At 44.5% G+C, this 22,378-nt stretch overlaps 1 protein-coding gene and 1 long non-coding RNA gene across 3 annotated transcripts; one reads left to right on the top strand and one right to left on the bottom strand.

Annotated features, from left to right (window-relative positions):
- Positions 1–1,862: 1,862 nt before the first annotated feature.
- Positions 1,863–17,339, bottom strand: LOC140216825 (uncharacterized). 2 transcript variants are annotated; one of them, XM_072287399.1, is made up of 4 exons: positions 17,181–17,339; positions 15,778–16,100; positions 11,730–11,885; positions 1,863–4,364 (listed from the first exon to the last, which is right to left on the bottom strand). In XM_072287399.1, exons 1-4 carry the CDS (start codon positions 17,337–17,339, stop codon positions 4,250–4,252), a joined length of 753 nt encoding a protein of 250 aa, XP_072143500.1. In that variant the 3' UTR covers positions 1,863–4,249. The 2 variants fall into 2 exon arrangements, with proteins under 2 accessions (XP_072143500.1, XP_072143501.1); XM_072287400.1 differs by having other exon boundaries at positions 11,734–11,885.
- On the top strand, positions 17,315–22,008 carry LOC140216826 (uncharacterized). Its single transcript, XR_011893518.1, has 2 exons — positions 17,315–17,403; positions 19,199–22,008. It is a non-coding gene; the product is annotated as an uncharacterized lncRNA (long non-coding RNA).
- Positions 22,009–22,378: the final 370 nt, after the last annotated feature.

Genomic DNA, 22,378 nt, shown 5'->3' with positions numbered 1-22,378 from the left:
CCAATTACACGCAACAAGTTGCAATGTTGACGAACCAAGCTGCAACAGGCAATGCAGGTTTGAGCACTTCAGTTTGGTCAGGCCCCTCAGCAGCCTCGCTGATGAGCATGTTAATACAGGCAAACCCTGGTACTCAGTACATTTGTCTGCCCATCCAAATATTGCACCTGATTTTCACCGACAACTTGAACCGGCACTGCTATGGCTTGATAGTGATAGTCAATTTGGACACTGATTTCAGGAAATTGCCTACGAAACATTTTTTCAGGTTTTCATTTGCCTCACCAGGAGACCCTTCTCAGAGCCACGGAAACAATGAAGCGCTGCACTTTACAGAATGCCCAGGCATAAGCACCGTGTTATTGAGCAACCACAATATTGTGTGCAAAGTATTTATATATTACGCCCCTTTCCTTCCATTCAGCGTGCTCACTGAGCAATTTCCCATTGTCACTGCTGGCCTCTTGAGAAAAATAGTGATGACCGACACAAATAACAAAAAAATTGCTGTGAAGGCAAACGAAGTGCAAAGGGCTGCAGAAGGCTCGATGAAATAGCCAGGCCAGCTTGTTCTATTTACTGTATTTGTACAATGTTAATAAAAGTTGGGAAGAAAGTAACGTAAAAGTAATTGCTCAATTACTTTTGTGGGGCAGTAATTGGCCTCTGCAACAAACTTCATATGAAGAATTAGGTTACCTTTCTTTTGTAAGGTGCACAAGTCTGATCATGGGCAACGTTACATGCTCTGGTTTGTCAAAGTGATGTTACTACACTTCGTGTCTCTCACAAACTTGCGATTTCATACACCTTTACCTGTGCACACCTCAAGTTTCCAACTACATTTCGCCAAAGTGGGTGAAATCTGCCTATATATACCACGAAGCTCTGTGGGACCAATGCTGGAATCGAACCTTTGTCTTCTAACACAGCAGCCCAGTGGTTGAACAGTTAGGCAACGATTAAACACATGCTTCTCTCATGCCAAATTCACTCTTTAGAATGTCTCGCCATGCCAGTTACCTTCTTCCCCTATGACAGATAGCGCAACAATATTTTGTGTTCAACTGCACTGCCTTCGGGATCACCCCATATTTTCTGTTGGATACCTACAAAGTGGGTGAAATTTGGCTATAACACCATTATATTAAAAACGGACTGTAACAGTGTGTCTCTATTGGCTACCATGTGGGTGCTAGGAAGCATCAACCCAACCGGAAAATATGCTTCATAGCGGACCACAACATTTGGTTCTTTGTTGGCCGGATTGCCTCCTGCCATTATCAACATGCAACAGACGACATCTTACGGCACGCCCTCTGTGCAAGCAACTGCATTGCTGTGGCACGTAGGAATCTTCACTGTCTCGTCAACGTGGAAGCCCTGAAGCAGCAAGTGCTAGCACAGACCAAGAATGTGCCTGCGTTAATAAGCCAGAAGCCAGTGCTGTCCGTAATTCACCAACCAATTGTTCTGATATGTTGGTCAAAGCCGGAATTGCTATTAAGAAAACGCTGACTTGTGGGTGCTGTGAAGAGCCTAAACGCTTTGCAGAGTGGCTGACCTACAGGATTATGTAAGAAAGGCGATTTCCCTGACATCTCACTTTTAAATAGTTCCTTGGTAGTTCCACGACATAGCCAGGTGCTTAGAATTTGTCCGATATTTCATCGTTTCACAGTTGCTAGACACCCTGCTAGTCTTTAAACATGTTGGAGTTAAAGGTCAGGTGCCATGGGCAACTCACCCGTCACCGCGTTCTGTCCATCAACGCCGCACACATTGTTGTACACTTGTGCACCTTATACAGGACAAAAATCAGTCATCGTACTGCCAAGATTAAATGAAAACGTGGAAACAAATATTTGTAATTTCTCTTTATTTCACAAGCACTCACACATAGGGGATATACAAACACCGCTGTCACTGGCTTTCGACCAAACATTTCACGCCTGTTTTCAGCATAATTACAGAATTATACATACATTTACAGCTATAGTATGTTCTTGTACGTATCTGAAAGGGTGGGGCCCAAAAAGGGGTGTATACAACAATCTAGGTGACCAACACTCGCTGTTGAGTGCGCCACAGCCTAAGTGCAACACAGCGACTCCAAGTTGCAATCATTGCCCTGTCCATTTCTGACTGAAAAAAAAGAAAGGAAATAAATTGGGAAAAGAATAGTGTTTTGTAGAGATGTCATAAAACCTAAGTAGCAGAACACAACAGTGATGTCAGGCTAGTGACACCAAAATTATCTGTGATAGTTTAGACAGAGTACACAAACCTTATTAACCAATGGCAACAACATAGTCAATTGGAGTGCCTAGGTAGTAAGCCACTCTGATGCAAAACAGCAAAAAAAACTTAGAAAAAGATAAAAAATATAAGTGACATTAGCACAATCATATAAATTATATGCATGTTCCCAAGAAAATATACAAGGCCATAAATTTCAGAAGAACAGATCATAAACAATGTTAGGTTTCAGAACAACAACAACAAAAAAAAAAAGAAAGCCTGTGAATCTGAGTGGCAACAAGTTCTGCATACACCTATATTTCGCTTTTTCTTTATGCTCACAATTTCAGACGGAAACAACAATACAATGCAAGAACTTGGCCATGGTGCAGAAATAAACATAGACCTTTACATAGATATAAACCTATTTATCTGTTACAAACAAACATCACAATTCTCGAATAGCCTCAGTAAACAAATTCACTGAGCTTTGAGCAGTTCATTTCCCTGGTAAAGCTCACAATAAAATGCAACTAGTGCAAGCGTATTTTTACACTGGTCAAAATGAACACTGCAGCCAAGTGGGTGAATAAGTGTACAAAATTCAACTCTTAAGGTATGGGCTGTTCTTGACACTGCTTTGTATATGAAGCTAGCGAAAAGAGGCATCAAGTCTAGGCCAAAAAGCTAGCAATATCCTTGAAAACTTTGTCTAAAAAAGCAAGGCACTTGCTGGCATGTCCAGTTAAAGCCACGAACATGTTCCAGGCAAGGGCGAGATAAGAAAGCTGTACTGGCATGGCTTTGCATGGCATACAGCAAAGCCAAAGGCAACCAGAAACAAGGCTCCAGCGAAAAACATTCTGGTGTATACAAAGGAATCTGGCATTGTGTGCATATATATATTGCCAGGAAACTGCTTGTGCGAATATGCGTTGCAGACTTTACCCTGGTAACTGGTTTTGTGATTGCCTCAGTGATGGCCAGTTAGGTGTACGGGCTTATACCTGTTCACCTCAGTGTACAGTGTTTTTCATACTGGCTGAACTCGAGTAACTCCACAAAATCTGCCATCAATGGTAAGCTTAAGGCTTAAAAATTCTGGCATTCGCACAAAAGACTTGCAGCAAACACCGACAGCCACTGCACGTTCCAATCAATTAAGAAGCAAGGCATCATCTCTAAGCAGTAATATACCGTGGTGGCATGTGGCCTTCCCATCTTTGCTCACCAGAGGTTCTGCACATGCTCTATGGCGTGCTTGTGAGCTTGATGTGCATTGAAGACCATGCCGGCACGTTAAGTATGCAGACCATAGCTTCTCTATCAGGATTCTGCTCCCTGCAGTTTATGGTGGTCGCTGCACATGTGACATATATCCTGCTCTGTGATACAATAACTGTTCTATGCTTCAGGAAGTACTACTGTGCTGCAGGGCTCATAACTAGCAAGGTCTCAACAGGAGAGTTTAGGACTTCCCATGGAACAGAACTCGGTTGTGTGACTGCACTTTGGGTTAATGAAGAAAAAAAGAAAGCGCCACACCTTTGGCTTCAATGCTTGTCTCATTTGCTACCTGCTAAGTTCTCTTCAAAAGTCCCACTCCTAGGAGACTTGGTAGAAAAGATGGGCAGCGTGTCTGAGGAATGCATGTTCCTCAAGCAACAACAAAAAAAAAACGGTGAACAGGAAAGGCATACACTAAGTGAACTCGGCTGACCTCGAGGTAGGTGGCCAATCGAAGAATGAGGCAACAACACTATCGGGGAGCATCACAGTGGGGTAAGTCAACCATGGCAAGGACGGGCCATGGATTGGTTGCCACTCGTGTCGCAACGTCGCGTACATCACTAGGGACAAGAGGAACAGGAAAAAAAAAACATTCAGGAACGTCGGTGGTCCAGTTACGGTAATGTGCACTGTGCTTTACGACAGTCTGCCAAGGTCCAGCAGCGGCCGTACAGCCTCGTTCCCACCAGAATGCAGCAGTAGCACTTGCGGTGCAACATCACACGTCCACGAGCTGGTCGTCCTTGTAAGAGGTTGTTCGACCACTGCCAGAGTCGGCCAGCTCCAGCTCGGGGCTCACAGATGACAGTCCAGAGATGGGACTCTCATTCGATCTGTTTGGGGAACAGAGTGTTGCCAGTGGGGGATGAGCAGAGAAGCAAAAATCAGGCCCTGTTACTTCTTGGCTGTGCTCCCGAGACTACACGGCTAAGTGACCGCAAGAGAAGCGAACATAAGCTGGCGGTGAGCATCGCCATACAACAGATTTGCAGCAAGCAGTGTTTAACGGTCTGGTGTGGGCATGCTGACAGGCAATTCAGCTTTTCTTGACAGAAAGGCAACGTTACAGGGTTTTAGGATGTCCACAATTCTCACCGTTTGCAGTTTACCAGGTTACCAGAGAGGTGTATCGCAGCAACAACACCGGTGGTGAGATCTTGTGATGCTTTGTCTAGCCATAATGCCCAAGCCACCTATTGCGTTCCACGAGTGTTTATATCGAAAAAAAAATTTTTTTAATGAAACAGGTTCACGATTACGCCTTTGCCTAAGGTTTACACCAGAAATGTAGTAGAATGCACTGTGTTTGTCTGATCATGCATGCCTGCATCGCTTTTTTGCTCACATGGAATCTAGCAGCTGGATGACATATCATACGATTAAAGTTTCGCGATGTACTGAATGCTGATGCTGAAAGATCATGTTTGCTGGAAACAAATTAACCGGGCGAAAAAAAAGAGCGACTGTAATGGCTCATTTATTCATGCTCTTGCTCGCAAACGTTGCTCCGGGAAGTCTTGCAAGACGGGATAGTGTCTACGAGGTTCTACTGTAAAAGCTACTAAATCTTATACAACTAAGCAGTATGCACAGAGATAACTCCAGAAAGTTTTTGGAACCCTCTTGGCATTCTTTGCTTCCTCTTTTCTCCAATGACAAAATACTGGCAAGACACGACCTCAATCATGCAGGTTATTTTGATGCTACATGACATGGACGGTAACAAAATGGCCGGTTACTTACGAAACTTATGTTTTGTGGCATGGCAGCACCAATATGAGGCACCCAGAGAAATATGCCTAGTAAGTGGCATCACCGTTACGGCATACTAGGTAGCCTGAAAACAGCTGCTGATTCTAGGGCCAAATTTAAGCATTATGACTTTGTATAGAGCAGCGAAATGTCAATCTTCCTAGAGATGTGCGCAAGTACCTAACTGACTGATCAGCCAAATGCACATTACTACAAACTACAATAGTATGACAAAGGCAGGAATGCTCAAGCTATTAGGCTAGAATGCTATCGTATGCAGCCGAATAATCACATGATTTCTAGCAGAATAGCTGAACAGACCACACAGTGAAAAGGCTCAATAAATTCTGTGTAATTTGTTTCAGGACAGTACTGAAAGCAAATAATTATTGGACTAGTACATGCAAATTTTACAACAGAACACTTTTGAAATTCAGCAAGACCATGACACACTTGTTAGACATGCTACAAGCATCCGAAAAATGCATACAGGTTCTTAGTACCGACACACTGAGTTGAAGGCAAGAACGGATTTTTCATGGAGAATGTGCAGGTGTTAATATGGCGCAAAAATATTGTCTTCCAGGCACTCGTTTTGCGAAGGGCCACCACACAATGAATGTTACTGAATAGTGTTCCTGGCTCTCAATAAGTCTGAACAGCTTGGGTACTCAAATTCCATACTCAGCACTATTATAACAGGATCCTATTATTAAACGTCTCACTTCTCACTAAAATAGATCACTATCTCTGCTGCGCCAGGGAATTAGCCTGATTATATCAAGATGCCCAAATTCTGAGCTGCTATGTTTACCATGCTAGAAGGTGTACATTTGTGAGCTCTTAGCTGCTGCAGCAGTAAAATATGATTGAATGCCCCAGTATTTTTAATATAGCATTTACTTGAGTTTTGGAAACCTATAGTACTCCATTCCATACATAGCAGTCAACGCTGTGGAAGCTATGCAAGAAGGTCGGTCAAGAAAAGCTATCACTTCACGCATTTCGTCCATGCCTCGCTGTGTGCCAACAGCATTCTCTTGTGCGAGCATGCATGTGAGGCTCCTTGCGACAGTTTGGAAATAGTGAACCCCAAAAGAATGACAAAAATAAAAAGCGATGTAAAACAACACATTAGCAGCCGTATACCACAGTGTGTTTGTTTCGAAGGATTAAAACTTGTTTCATTCAATACTGAGCCTATATAAAAAACAGTTACGCAAAATTGCGGTAAAAAAACTTCGAACTATATCCAAGCACAAATGAAGCCACTGCAAGAAGTCTCTCTGGCCTCCACAGCATTGAGTGCTATGTGTGGAACCGAGTATAAGGAAGAAAGAAAGCTTTGAAGCTGAAGAAAAATTTGTGCTGGTCTTGGGATGAAGCCCAGGACCAACACCCTTCTCGGATGGTCACTCTACAACCTGAGTTAACCAGCAAGCAAGTAGATTGCGGAGTGTGGTGAAATTATTCGACAACTTGAAGCACAGGGACACTGAACATGGCAAACAAGTTCTGTGGAAGCCCGCAAGGCGGGGCAAGGTTCAGGAAAAGAGAAAATTGTCATTCATCCGAGCGTAGCAGGAAGCTACAAATAAAGCACAAGGCGAGTTTTCCTTATAGCAGAACCTCAATCATACATATCTTTTAGAAAATGCGAGAAAAGAACATACTAACCGAGAAAACGTACGACTGCAAGTCACTAAATATTGACAGACTCATCTGTAGTTGACAATTACATAATGTCAAGCATTATGCGAATCGTTGCAGCATGAAAAGCCGACACGAGTCGTGTTGCTGGGGCTCGAGCCCCAGTGACGCGTGTTGTCCTCTTTGCAACTGTGGCAAGCTCACATTTGCGCTTCTCCAATTCGAGCTTCTTCGAGTAGAGCATTTTGGTAGGAAGTTTTGATCTGCCGCCGTTGTGGCATGCAACAGCGATGAATGCGTGTCGAGCCGTAGGGCATCTCAGCGACCCGAGACGCATGTTGTCATTTTACAACTGTGTAGTGTTTTAGGACTGTGATGAATAATATAAACGAAATCGAGCTGGTGGGCAACACCGGAATACGATGCCTACGATTCCCCCAGAGCAATACACGACGCTGCCTTTGCGCCGCCTGCAGCAGGGAACAGTGGCGAATTTTGGTCACTGCCTGTTAAATGCGTGCAGTAAGTTCCCAGTAGCACTAAGGCCCACGCGCTGTGAAACAGATAAGTGAAGCTGCTCTTCGCAATAAGGTTGGTGGTGGTAGTTGTGAATGCGCATTAACCCAGGAGGAGATTTGTTGGTACCAGAATGAGGAACTGAGTGCGCACCAGCATTTTCCTGTGATACGGGCGGGCGCGAATCGCGGGGAAGCTGCTGCTGCAGACGGCTACTGTTCTCGATCACACATGCCTCAGACGTTTTCTTGTTTACAAGGGGTCTAGCGGCCGAAAAACATATCATATCGCAGTTTGGCGATTTACTGAACGTTTGTGACAAAAGATCCTTGTTTTTTTGGGAATGTATGAACTGGCAAAAAAATAAGCGTATCTGTATTGGGTCACATTATGTTCTCGATCATGAATGTTGGTGCCGGAAAATCATACATAACAGGATTAAATGAGGTTCTACTGTATAACTTGCTATATTGGTATTATTTCTTGCAGTTAAGTATAAATAGTAAATATGCAGCATAGTGATTGCATATTCGGTATGATTATGCATATAACGCACATTTTCTGGCAAGGCACAATTCCCTTTTGTGTTGAAAAATTATTACTTCAGTAAAAGCTTGTTAATTTGGCACCTGTATAATTACAAATTATAGATGACTCTCAATACAACGAACCCTGATAGTCTGACAACAAACGTCCATTTTGTCCGAAGTCGATAATATCCAAAACGCCTCACTTCCGAAACATTCGTCGTGATGTCTAACAACGTTATTGCAAAGAGTGAGTGACGAACGTCCAAAGTAAAAAACAAACAATAAAAAGGTCTCAGCTTCGCCCGAAAGGCAAAGCATCGATTGCGATAGCAAATTAGTAGACAGTTATGCAAAGTAAGGACAGTAGTTTTATCTCGCTCGATAACCGCGGAAAGTTGCTGTCAATACATTGGAGTGAAGAAGCGCAGCAGCAGCAGCGAGTGTATTGACCTTTGTGCTGTCTCTCGCTTCAACGTGAACTAAACACAGTGCATACGAAGCTACCGGCACTTTGTGCACTTTGTGCACTTTGTCCACATCACAGTTCGCTTTCAAGATATGGCGGCAGTGTTGACATGCCGTAAGCAGCAGCCGCCGGAGTAGAACCCCTCCCTCTCTTGCCTTCCCCGGTGCCTCATGCACAAAAGAAGACGGTGCGTTTCTGCCCTGCCTTCCTCTTTCGTGTGGGCAATATTCAGCCACGATCGTCCGCTGACCCTCGCAAGTCAGCTGTCAGCCCGTGTCGACACTGCAAAAGTATGCTTTATATGCCCAATATTGAAAAAAATTGACGCTAATTTCGTCCACTGTAGCCAATAGTCTGTTGTATCACAGTTCACTAAGAGCGAATTTTGTTACGTTAACAAAATATGTAGAACAAATAAGGTTGAAATATGGTCCGCTATATCTGAAAGTCTGTTGTACGCAGGTCCATTGTAACAAGCACAGACTGTATTGTAATTCATACTAGAAGATTAGAATGGTGCTATCAGATATAGAGCATGTATATAAATTATATATAAGCATACACATATAAATGTATTGCACAGGAGACTTGTTAATTTAATACCAATCTGGTGCATGTCAGTTCATTTGACATAGGAGAGTACACATCACGTGTGCATAGGAGAGCGCACGTGGTGCAGAAACATCTCTTCATAATAATGTAACACTATAGGTTCGAATTACTGTCTACACAATACAAGGCAGCCCGTTACAAACCAAAGCCACCCAATTTTGATGCTTTCATTGACAGTGTTCAAACAGCTGTGATCCCTACGGTAAACAAGACGCAACCACAACCGTGGATGCACTTGAAATTCTGGAGCAGTCTTGCTCAAAATTTCCTGGCAGCACTGTGTGCACCGTTAACCACATAGTACAGTCGAACCTCGATATAACGAACCTCAATTTAACGAAATTCTCGAAATAACGGACTTTTTATTTTTCCCAATCTCTGCCCCATTGAAAACCATGTATTTTTTTTCGCGATTTAACGAGGTCACTTTATCCTGCACTTCCGATTTAACGAAGTCCTTGCGCATCGCACGCACGTACCAGGAGCCTCCTTGACAGGCAGACGAAAACTTTAGCCGGGCATACAGCGATTTGCATGCGCCCTTTAATGCTCAAATTTTCCCGGCGCACTTCAATACGTGGAGCAGAACATGCCGCTGCACCATCTATCGTGTACGTATGAAACCCGCAGAAGACGCGCTCATGTAGTGCTAGCCGGAGTGCTTCAGAAGTTCCGGAACGCGTCACGCTATGACGTCACCGGCCTGTTGGAACGGGAAAGCGTCAACCGGAAGTAAGTTTACGAACAGCGGTCGTTGGGCACGTTCTCTCAGTTGGTTACTGTATTTACACGATTGTAAGTCGAGCACTTTTTTTAAGTTTGGAAGTCTGAAGTTGGGGGGGTCGACTTAAAATCGAAGCCAAAACATGGCCCGGCTAAAAAGCGACACCAACGGGAGCTACAACATAGTTACAATTTTATGTTTGCTCTATGGCCCTACCGGTATCTTTTCGCTATCCCGTGTGCTTTTTCGCTTTCCGGAAGGGTTTTTCAACATTTTTGAGAGTTTTACAGTGCACGCAACACTCATGGGGGGGTGTCGATAGTTGATGGAAGCGCCGCTGTTCCCATTTGCGGCGGCACCCTCAGAATGGCGGCGCTTGCGGGGAGTATCGGTAGTTCATGGAAGAGCAGACACCGCTCGCGGATTACTTTCTCTGTTGAAAGGCATTGGCATAGGTTTGACGCATTCCACTTGAATGCCGGCTACGTGCTACTTCTACGCTTCCCCAGTCGTCATGAGTGCTCCAGGCCCACTAATCGTTTCGCACTCGTTCACAGCAGCGTTCAAGAGGGCTGCCATCCTTTACGCCGAAGAAACAAATCAGAAACGGGTGGTGCGAGTGTGGCGACTGCAGCGAAGCGAAATTTTCACCTGTGACGCGTGCCGAAGTGGACGCTTTCCGGAGCTGTAGGCTAAGCTTGCGGCGTATGTCACTGAAATGCGCGATCAGTCCCTGCCAGTGAAGTGCGGCATGGTCATGAAACAAGCCCGGACCTTCGCCTTAATTTTAAGGCCCTGCTCCACCGTGAGTACAATGACGGTGACGAAAGTATGGCGTACACAACAGATGTCGTTGACTCGTGGCAGCTGCTCTGCGATATTGAAAAGCGGCAGATGAAGCTGACGGAGTTCTTCGCTTCCACCTGAGTTGCATAGAATTGCTCTGTGGGTAGTTAAATAAAATATTCCAGCGTTCATTAATCAACGTCGTCATTGCTTTACTGAGCGCGGTATCATCCGATGGCTGCGAGCGTTAAGCGCTCTAATGGTAAGTGGTGGCCTCATGGATCCACCAAGTTAATACTACTTCCAATTTTCTTCGAAAGAATATTCAAGTTCATAGCTCTGGTATGTGCATAATTTTTATTTTCTTTACGCCATGGGTTGCCATGTCTTCGTGAAAGAAAATTTTATTTATATTTAGTGATGACAAATCATGATGATGATGGCACTGATGGCCACATCTAGTGGCAGCTATGAGCACTAGGCGCGGCGCTTGCTGCAGACCTGCTCTTCACCGTATGCGTAATGGAGAAAAATGCGTTCGTACCCGCTGGCTATCGGGCATCACGCTCTTGGTTGTGTTATTAGTTCCGGGGTTTATTGGTTATCTTTGTAATTTTGCTATCTACAAGGTGCCATACGCCAGGAGTGTTCCAAGAACCTGCATCTTTATTTGGACTGCTGAAACATGCGAACCTCGACTTTCGGCTGCAAATTGGACTTCATTATATCGAGGTTCGACTGTAGTACAAAAATTCTGTTGCGCAAAGGAGGAGTGTCATCCACATCTTACCAAATATATTTGGCACATATACCAAACCATCTTTTCTGGAGGTTCTCCTTGGCTATTCAGCAATTTAAACTTGACAACCGGAAAATAGCGCTATCTTTGTTGACCTCGTGTGGTATGAATTGGGACGTTTTCTCTGCATAATATAAATGCAGCACAATATGCGTAAGATACTGCCTGTGGAAGCAGTGTTCACATTACAACGAAGCCATACCGGGACGTGGAGGACAGGCAGGCGGTTGCAGGCATCCACTGCCAACACAAGGCCATGGCTGGCACTCCCCAGCCCATTCAAGGCAAGCAAACGAGGCAATGGGGGAAGGCGTGCCGTGCTGTTAGGGTTCAGCAGCTCCGGCATGCCTAGAGCAAGCGTACCTACTGAGTGACACGGCAGCCGAACTGCGGCGGCTGCTTCCGCCGGTCACCGGCAGCGGAGACATGTCCCCTACCGAGGACATGCGCGACTGGCTACCCAGGCCGTGCCTCCGGAGGAGCGTGTCAATGTCCACATCGTTGTCACTGTCCGAATCACTGCGAGGAGAAAAAAAAAATGGGCTTGGGCAACACAAGATTCCTGGCATGCATTTTACACTTTCAAACAGCAAATATTACTTGGCTCAGTCCAAAAATAAAAAGTCGTACTAACAGTCAATCTAAAGTGATGTTCAGAGGAACTACATTTGTGTCGCACAATGCCACCAAGAATTCAATTTGAGTCCCAAAGCCAAAGCTTGCGCAAATGAGGAACTCCTGACAATCAAAAAACCACTGTGTCAGGCACTTAAATACTCATTAGGAACAAACCACAAACCATAAACCAAAGCGAAAATAGTTTTGAAGCCTCTGTGAAGGACTATCAAGTGATCTTAGAACAGTAGAGTAAACGATAAACTTTCTTTCTACACTCAGTCGTGTGAAAATTATTGTGATGTTCATTGCAATATTCAAATGCTTTCGAAAATTTATGGAATAAATAAATAAACCTCTGATACATCATTGTGTTTTACTAGGAAGGAACTTGCAGGCTTGTTGACAGAAGGGGAACAAGAGATATTTTGGCACAATAGCAAGCAGGCTTCTCTGGGACATTATTTTGTAGGAAAGACGGTAGCACAACTTCACAACAACTTGGCAAAATGTTGTGCTCTGAATGGCTGCACACTTTGTCAAAAATTACCTAATGGGATTGCCGTATGCATGCTTCTTTAATCACATGGCATAATCCTAAAGTTCCCGTGCTGTTTGCCTTTGTGTGTTTATGCGAAGGCAGCTATGGTGTTGCACAACGCATTTGCAGCATGGTGTAGCACTGGCATACAGTGCGGCACATCATATTCTCTCAAGAGAACTTTCATAGCTCTCCTGCTCACACTTAGTTGTTGGCAAGCTAAATAGTTTCAGCCTGCCCTGCGCCTTGTCTTGGAGGTAATCTGCGGTGGGTGGAAAGATTGGGCTGGTGGCTTCATGTGCACTATGTTCTTGCATGCTTGTTTGGAGGTGGCATAATCATGTTTCTTAGACGCACCGAAGCACGAGGAAGCTCGAAGCGTTTGCTCGCAGCTGGTGCTGCTCTTGATCATGCCAGCATTGTGACAGCAAGTGTCCATGGTCATCGAGTGACATCTGTTCAAGTTTGCTTGTTACGTAATTTATTTAATAAGTGAATGTTAATGCAACTTATATGGCCGAAAAAACCATCACCCTTACTTTGTGTAGGTGTCTAACAGATTTTGCTGTTGCTATCAATGCTTCGCGTTTCGGGCAAAATTCCAACTTTCTCAATTAATAGCTTTTTTCAGATCTACTTCAACGGTGCATTGACAAAGCCGGGTTTCTCTGATACTCTGTCTTTGACCCTCTCCACGTGAGAAATATTTATATTATGGTGTGTTTTCTGGATGCAACTCGTTTCTTCGGACTGCCTGATTTTTCAGACGTTACTGTGGTACCTAGGGAGACCAGAAAACTGGATGATGACTGTAGGATACAAGTAAGGTATTTTAGTACTGGATGCATTTTTTCTGTCTTTCCACAGTACTCATTGCTGTATAGAGTTGGAAATTAAATTGTGCAAACTGAGACGTGACAGTCAATCTGGTCTAGGTCGCATAAGATAAACTAGGTAAAAGAAGAGAGACAAAGACATATGTCTAAGTTGCTAACTTTCAACTGATGCATATTGAGGTGACCAGTGCCTTATAAAACGCAACAGTAGTTCACGGTCTCAGAAAATCTACTTCTTTCTCTAAGAGCACAACGGATGTGTAACCCTGCCTCTCCTTTTGTCCCAGTTTAGTGTGCTACCTACACCTAATCATGCGGTACCAAATGGGCCCAACATGCTACACCTATGTTAAATCAGTTGTGCGGAATCGCGTAAGGTGGAGGAAGTATCATGAAAGGGAAAGATTATGATCCTGTGCTTTGTAGCTTCGTGCTACACAAATGTGGCATGAAGCTACAAAGCGCAACTGATTTGCCATATTCTGCGTCCCTGTCCTTCGAGTTGTCGATTGATTCAGCCTCATGCTGTGATCTGCTAGTCTCCTGATTAGCTCATGGCAGAGCGACCACCCCAAAAAGGCGTTGGTGCCGGGTTCTAATCCCAGACCTGGACGAATTTTTCCTCAGCTGCGAGGCGCTCCTTCTATGAAACCCATATGTGTTTCCTTTGTAGCTTGTGCTACATTCAGGTGGATGACAATCTTTCCCTTTCTTGTTACACCTATGTGAGCGAAAAGTACAGGACAAGCGTGAACTCAACTAACCTTATTTGATAAGCCCATGAACAAGGTTGCAAGTTCGTGCTTGTCCTGTCTTATACGGTATTTATTCGAATCTAGGCCAACAGTTCTTTTTTTTTTCAGGTAATCATATATCAAACTCTAGGGTTGACTTAGATTCGAGGATTTTAAATAACACGCCAGTTTGTAATTGAAAATGATAAATATGGTGCATGGCTACTGCCATCTAGAAAAGTCAGTATTGCAGCCACTGCTAGCCATGGCAGTAGCCAACCGATGTACATTAGTGACGTCGCCATTTTGACCTGTGTTGTATCAGTAAGGTGGCCAAGTATCGGCGTGCGGCATGGCCTTGTCGTAATGCCACCAAACAGGCGATGCCACAAACGGAAAGTTGTGCTAGCCGTGGAGGCACTGTCAAACATTCAAGCCGGGCGGGATCTAAGTATCGATGAGAAAAATGTTTGACGTTGGAGGGGGCAACGGGAGACACCTTTTGCGTGTGCCGCAACGAGGAGATGATAGCGATAAGGAAGATAAGTGTTGCGATAACAGAGAGGAGCTGTCCACCGAGACAGCGCCTCGTTTCGACGTGTACAAGCCGTGCCCCACTATCTGTGCATGCGTGGGTGCGTGGACGCAAGCTTTTGTGCGTCCGCAAGCGTATGAGGCTAGTAGCGATGATGACGAGGAATGAGCTCGACGTATTCATATTAAATAAATGTTCTTTTCATTTTTGTGAACGCTTTCATCAATTTATTGTTTGACTTACGTTCGAGGTAAGTCTTTTTATTTTTTCTGGCTTCGGACATTCGGGGGTCGGTTTAGAATCGGGGCTGGCCTAGATTCGAGTAAATAGGGTATGCTCTCGTGCTGCCTCAGTTTGCATGATTTTGGTGTCAAAGTGTCAACAGTGTGCTTTGTCAACTTGTAATAATAAAGTAAAACCCCGCTGTAATGAAGCTGTAGGCGAGGTAGAAGCTAATTAATCCATTACTTCATTAAACCGTCGGCCACCTTCAAAGCCACCATTGCCTGCAGGAGGTTGTTGCAATGAGTTGTTGCAAAGTTGAAGTTGATGAGAAAAATTGTTTTGTTAATGTATTGTGCCTCGTCTTCTACTCAGTGAGATGACCCCCTCTACTGTGCCCGTTAATGCACGGAGCGCAGCTGTGTGCAGGAGTCAGTGTGCTGGCACAGTCTGGTCGCGAGCAAGCACGGAGTCATTGCCAACATTGTTGTGCATTGCCAGATTATTGTCTCAGTGGTGCTAAATGATCAGTAAATCCTCTACCTTAACTGAAAAAAAGTTTGTTACATCCGGTTACAGAAACATTTTTGCTGCGTTGAAGTGAGATCTAAAAGCACAAGTTTTTATAAATACTTGAAGGTGAATTAAAAATAATTCCGGGGTCTTACGGGCCAAATCTCATCATGAACATGCCATAGTGAGGAATACGGATTAGTTTTGAGCACCTAGGCTTCTTTCACGTGCACGTAAATTTAAGCACACAAGCGTTTTTGCATTTCGCCGCCACTGAAAATGTGGCTGCTGCGGTCGGGATCAAATCCATGGCATCGAGCTATGCGGCGAGTAAGGTGAATTACGACTACGTCATATTATCCATTTGTTTGTCACAACCCGTTCCGTTATAAACTAGGTTTGAACCCCAGCCTACCTGTCTTCGGCCACGTCAGTGCCAGAGTCCAGGTCTTCCTCGAGCGCTGCCTGCAGGTCCTGGATGCGCTGGCAAGCCAGCTTGAGGTCCTGCTTGGTGCCCTGCAGGTCCATCTCTGCGTTCTCAAGCGACATCTCGAGCTCGTGGCAGCGTTGCTGGGCCTCAGCCTCACGGTGCTGCAGCGCGGTGCAGTCCTCGCGCAGCTCGCGCATTTGTCGCTGCAGCTTGCGGCAGCTCTCCAGGCTTTGCTGCTCCTTGTGTGTCGCCTGCTCGGACTCTTCCTGCAGCCGGCTGCATTGTTCCTTCAGGCGCTGCACCTGGCTCTGCAGCAACAGAATGCACACACATTACACCCGGCACACATATCCTGAAACCAGAAGGAAGCTTGAGTGGCGTTAATCTGAAAGTTAATGAAGGATGCCTACAATACCCTTCATTTCAGATTTTGTGCAGTCAAGTTTGCATTTTGCATAACTCAACCTCATTATAAGAAACAGGAATATAACAAAGCAAATCTAAAATATTTCTAGCTGATATTAGCATGCAACAAATTTATGCCTATAACAAATATAGGATGAAGCTTGTTGCGTCAGCGTCGTCTCGTGACTTATCCCCTAGCGCTGCTGTCGCATAATTCTCCAGTGTCACGGCAGAAAAATTACGCTCTACACGTATCTTTTAGGAAACCATCAAATGCAGTAAGACAAAAGCATTATTTGTGTACCTTCCTTCAAGCTGTACAGTTGAAAATGAACGGAAGCAAGCACTGCCATGTGTGCCAGTTTATGTTCCCAATGCATGCTTGCTTTCTGCGACAGTTGAGACTGAGCTATTGTTGCTGCTTCTGAGTGCTTTCAGTCCTGCGAGCTGCCTCTTACTCAGACACATGGAGACACACAGTTTTAAAATGTTTCCACAGTTTAAGAAGTTTCCATACTGCCCTGCATGTTGTAGCTGCCAAGCTGATAGGACACGAGTTTTGTTTCTGCAAATGTGCAGAGCCACAAGACCTTGCACAGAACAGCAGCATGATCTGGTGAAGAGCACACCAACCAATTGTGATAAAGACTTGAACAATATCCTCCACAGTAGCAGCACTAATTTCTTTAGTAAATGTTGTTAAAATAAATTCTGGACCCCACAAGCTATAAAAACATTCTCTGCACATAACTTTTTTTGGAAAAGGGCTTCCGCTACCCATTTTATGTTGACGCAATGGCACAGACACAACACGTCGTCACTGCTGGAAGTTCAAGTCACAACCCGAGGCACTTCTGGCTGAGACAATGGAGCGCCTTTGCTTAGCCAGGTGTCTCAGCTTGGGACAATGCACGAACTATCCCAAGTGTCCTCACTAACTAAGAAGGACTCTTGCTGGGCCTGTGTATTGGCCACGCACTCACCTCCAGCCTGCTCTTGGCTGTCTGTTCCAGCTCGAGCCTTGACTCCAACTCGCGCACCTTGGCCTCGAGGCGTCGCACAGCATGCGAGTCTTCTGCCTGGCTGGCCAGGTGGTCCATCTTGGAGCTAAGGTCCTGAACCTGAAACCACACCAAGCACATAAGTGGAGGCGATGGAGTTCACCTACATTGTGCTGAACATGCAGGCTCCCTTGTGATCAGCAAAGTTAAGCAGCATTCAACTGCTTTTTATTTGTGGTTGTTGGGACAGGAACCAACTGGGAATGCCAAGTGCTGATGGCTTCCCTTTGAAGCAGAATGACAGTCGAACCTTGTTATAATCAAAAGCGTGGCAGTTTGGGCGAGTTGGTATGTCATGACTGTTTTAGGCTTGTAGCGCAGCTCAGGAAGAGCAAAAAAGGAAGGAGGTAGGGGTAATCAAAGGGAACGGAAAACAGAGTGAGCGCTAACTTCCAACTGATGGTTTATTTCGTGACACAAGACTACTTATACACTCGGCAAACCATATGACATCAAGAGATAACAAAGAAACCAAGCAACAAAACCGATAGTGACCAAGTGGTAACATATTCAGACAGCCTGTGGCTGCAGTCGGAGATACGCCAATTCATTGCTTGATAATGATAATGAAGGTGAGCTTACACATGCATGGCCCAGACCAATGATAGCCTTTGCTTCGATGATTTCTCTTGTGAGCTGATTACGACTGCGACCAAGAATGACGCATTCCTCTAAGACAGGTTCGCAACCACACGTTTTGCAATGCTGCGCAAGAAACCCCCCAGCTGTATTACAATTCTTGGCTACCCACACCGTCACGGCCTTGTCTTTGTATGCTCAATTTATGCATTGTGTATTATTAATAGTCTGTATTTAAGCGGGCACGTTGAACTCAATCCTGGCCCCAAGAATAAAGCACAGGGGACCAGACCAGCTACCCGATTAGCCGGTAATTCATTACGCAAAATTTCCGGAAATATAATGACGAGTCCTCAGTTGCCTAAATGTTGAATAAACTGCTTTCAGGACAGGAAAAAATGGCTCTTGACGTCTCTGCCCTCCGTCAGACTATCGATTCTTGGTTTCAAAACTTAGAATCTCGGGTTGCTGCTCTCGAATCCTCGTCACCTAACACAGATGCAGCTGCGGATTTTCGATCTAAAATGTCATCGTTTACTCAGAATGTCGATTTTCTGTTAGAAAAAGTGGCCGCCTTGGAAACAACTTCCTCGAGTAATGAAGTCAAGGTGACTGCCCTTGTTGCTAAGATAACGGCCCTTGAATCTTCTCTGTCTTCTAAACCCAGTGATGTTATTACTCCCCCTTCCGAGTCTTCCAACGTATTCTTGTTCCTAAGTAACACGGTCAACAAACTTGTTGACAAGAATGATCTTGAAAACCGCTTGCGCCGAAATAATCTTATCTTGTTCGGACTTCCTGAATGTCCTGAAGAAAACAATAGTTTACTGCTAAGCAGCCGTGCTGCGTTTTTCGCAGAAAAGATACTGATCAGTTGTCCCAAGATTGAAAGTTGCCATAGAATTGGAAGATTCCAGTAGGGACATACACGTCCGATCATTCTTAAGTTGCTCGCTTTTCGCGATAAGATCGAAGTATCAAGGAATGGTCACAAACTTAAGAACTCAGGGACATGCGCATTGGTGAAGATTTTCCCGCTCGTGTACGTACATCTGCTTAATTATAGCCGTCTGGTAATTTGCTGTCCCAATCGCGGCTTTGCTTTTCGGACGAAACTGCGACATAATTTACTGTTATCTGCTCGCTTGACATAGCTATGCTGACGTAGAGACCAGAATTCCTATGATCTTTGTGCAGAGCTGAAATCATTACTTCTTTTCTGATAACTGTTAGCTAAACGAGTTTGTATTAAGCCGCAAGGAAGCAAAGTTGCTGTTAGAACTTGCAGGTTGTTAACATGCACATGATGGATAGCAATTTTCGTATACATTTCTAACACGTTTTTATTGCATACTTTACAGCCATGCTGTGTTCCTGCCATCAGCCTGGTGTCGCTTTGGGTCAGCATCATTCTTCGTTGATGATCAGCACAGAAACAAGCCCACGGAAATCTGCTAACTTAGTACCTCTGATCTCAACAGTGTATTTTCGTGTCTGCGACCACTGGAACTGATCCTTCAGGATGACTAGTAAATTGTGTAGCGTACCCCGGATCTCTTCTGTTCTGCATCTGAAACTATGGACGAAAGACTTCACCCAGCGTGTGGCGTCTTCCTTATGGGCCGATGTACCCGTGAACTCTGGCTTAATTTTTGTCTCTGTGACTATTCAAGCAAGTCCACAGAAATGCCCCACTAAATTTCTTAGTACACGTGAACTGCAATGGAGTTGTCTTCGACCGCTGACCCAGCCTGCAGTGAGCCTTAATAAAATGTTTAGTCGCCAAGATACCTGTGAAGTATTTGTATCTGCTGCCACGGAAGAACAGCCACGCTCTGCCTCTGGTAACTTCCATCGAGGCTGTCTGATACCCGTGAATTTTTAGGATGAAATTGTGTTTGTGTGTGGCCGCTGAAGCAAGCCTACAGAAATCCTAGCTTTTGGTACGGGTGAACTCATATAATACATTTTTCTGGCTATGACTGCTGAAGCGAGCATGCTGCAAGCTTTTAGTTAATTGTGTAGACGCCAAGGTACCTGTGACGGCTTCAGCAATATTTGGCTGTGACTACGGAAAGGTCACATTCAGCTTCTGTTTACTTGCTTAGAGGCCTTCAAGCCTATGAACACTTATGGTAAATTTGTGTTTGTGACCATTCAAGTACAGCAGGTGTCTTGTAACTTCTAGTACCTATGAAATCAGCTTGGTATTGTGTTGAAGCAAGTGTCTTGTAACTGCTTATGCATCTGTGAACTATCCAGTAATGTTCGTGTTTGCAACTGCTTAAGGGATCCTGTAGTAAATTTTTTAATGCCCAGTGCGTCTATAAAATATTTCGTACCTTTACTGTGTGCAAACACTGAAGCAGGCCTGCAGAAAATCTGGAGTAGTTTCCTTCATGGCTAAGACGTACACCTCTGAACTTTCCAGTAAATATCCACTTTCCAGTAAAATTAACACTACCGGAATTCTATGTTGTTTTCTTTCTGGAAGACAACCATTCAGTAGCCGACATTTTTTCTGTTGACATCGAAGATCTTTACTATTCAATACCGCATGATGAGCTATTTCGCAGTGTGATGACGTGCATTGAAGAAAGTGGCGAGGTAGATTTTCGCAATGCGACCGGGTTGTCTTCGGAAAGTTTCATGTCCCTTCTTGAATTTTATTTAAGTGCAACTTTTATCTGGTTCAAAAATAACCTTTTTATCCAGAAAAATGGTGTGTGTATTGGTTCATGTGTGGCGCCTGCTCTTTGTAATATTTTTTTATCGTTTGTCGACCGCGCTCTTAAGAGTGCCTTAAACAATGACTCGGTTCAAATTTTTAGATATGTTGGCGATTTTCTTGTTGTGATAAAACAGACTAACAACGAATGCTCCGTGACGGTAGCTGACATTTTAACTCTGTTCAATGACAATGGCAAAGGTGTAACTTTCACACATGAGCTATCTAGGGACGGTAAACTCCAGTTTTTAGATTTGCAGCTATCCTTACAAACCGGCCACGCCTGTTGGGTGTACTCGTCACGTGCACGTAAGGAACTTTTACCTTACGCGGCTGCGCACTCAAAGACTGTGAAACGCGCCATTGCTTTGATGTGTTTAGAATCTTCCTTAATGAAATCTTGTCATCACTCTGCGAACATGAGTTTCATTGCACAGTTAAACAGGCTGCAGGCTGCTGGTTACCCAAGTGTGGTGGTGACGTCAGTCTCGGAGGTATTGCTTCAGAAACTGAAAGGGAAGAGGCACAAAAGTAACTGCATCACACAAAAGAAGAGGCCTGAAGTTGTGCCGTATTGCCACAGAGTGGCTCACAATCTAAAGAATGTCGCCACTAGATACCAAATTCCGGTAGTGTTTTCCGCTCCTCAGAAACTGTCAATGTTGTGCAGCCGTATTTCCAAAACAAGTAAAAAACCTGATTGTGAAAAGAACCACGTGAAGTTTGTAGATTGCAGCGTCGGTGTGGTTTATAAGATTCCCTTGTCATGTGGCAAAGTGTATGTAGGGCAGTCAGACCGCTGTGTTAATGAGCGCCTTAGAGAACATGAGCGATCCATACCAACGGGCACAGGTTCCCATTTGGCTCAGCATTGTAAAATATGCAAGTGCAAACCCATGTTCCGTGATACCACGATTTTGAAAAAGAACCATGACACCACCGCCCGAGAGTTATCGGAAGCTTTTTTCATTCAGTCATTGGGGGCACAGTGCATTAGTGTGCCTTCCATAACCTTGTACAACGCTGAATTTGGTTTTTTGGATTCTGTCGCATGAGTGCGCTCTTGGGATCGGATGTTGGTGGCTACACCGCATGGTGCTCACTGCGCATGTTCCTCTAGTTTGAGCGGTCTATAATGGAGTGACGCAATAAAACGATGTCAGTTGAGAATAGCGCCTTATCCTGGTCGTCTTTCTTGTGTCTGTTGTTTTGCGCTAAACAAAGTATTCATGGATTCGCACCAACTAGCCCGCCAAAGCATTGTGCTGAACTAACCATGGTGCGGCATAAATAACTCCTAATGGCTTAGCGTGTGTGATGAAATTATTGAGTTTTATTTGTTTGTATTGATGGGCTTTACTGAAAACTGCTGAGTGCATTTCAGAGTTAAACTATTGATCTTCCTGTAACTGTTTTATTGAAATAAATGCTGTATTTTAATGATATTGTCAAATGATTCAGCAGCCTGCAGAACTTAGTTCTGTAGCTTCGTTGCCATTAGCACAGAAAAAAAATATTAAATTATGGGGTTTTACGTGCCAAAACCACTTTCTGATTATGAGGCACGCCGCAGTGGAGGACTCCGGAAATTTCGACCACCTGGGGTTCTTTAACGTGCACCTAAATCTAAGTACACGGGTGTTTTCGCATTCCGCCACCATCGAAATACGGCCGCCGTGCCCGGGATTCCATCCCGCGACCTCGTGCTCAGCAGCCCAACACCATAGCCACTGAGCAACCACGGCGGGTGCCATTAGCACAAAAAAGTATGGCTTGCATGTCCTTGTGTTTTGAATAAATGCATTTTTATCAA

The sequence above is a fragment of the Dermacentor andersoni genome, chromosome 3 (genome assembly GCF_023375885.2).
Source record: "Dermacentor andersoni chromosome 3, qqDerAnde1_hic_scaffold, whole genome shotgun sequence".
Classification (NCBI taxonomy): domain Eukaryota; kingdom Metazoa; phylum Arthropoda; class Arachnida; order Ixodida; family Ixodidae; genus Dermacentor; species Dermacentor andersoni.
This window is presented reverse-complemented; position numbering and strand designations above follow the sequence as displayed.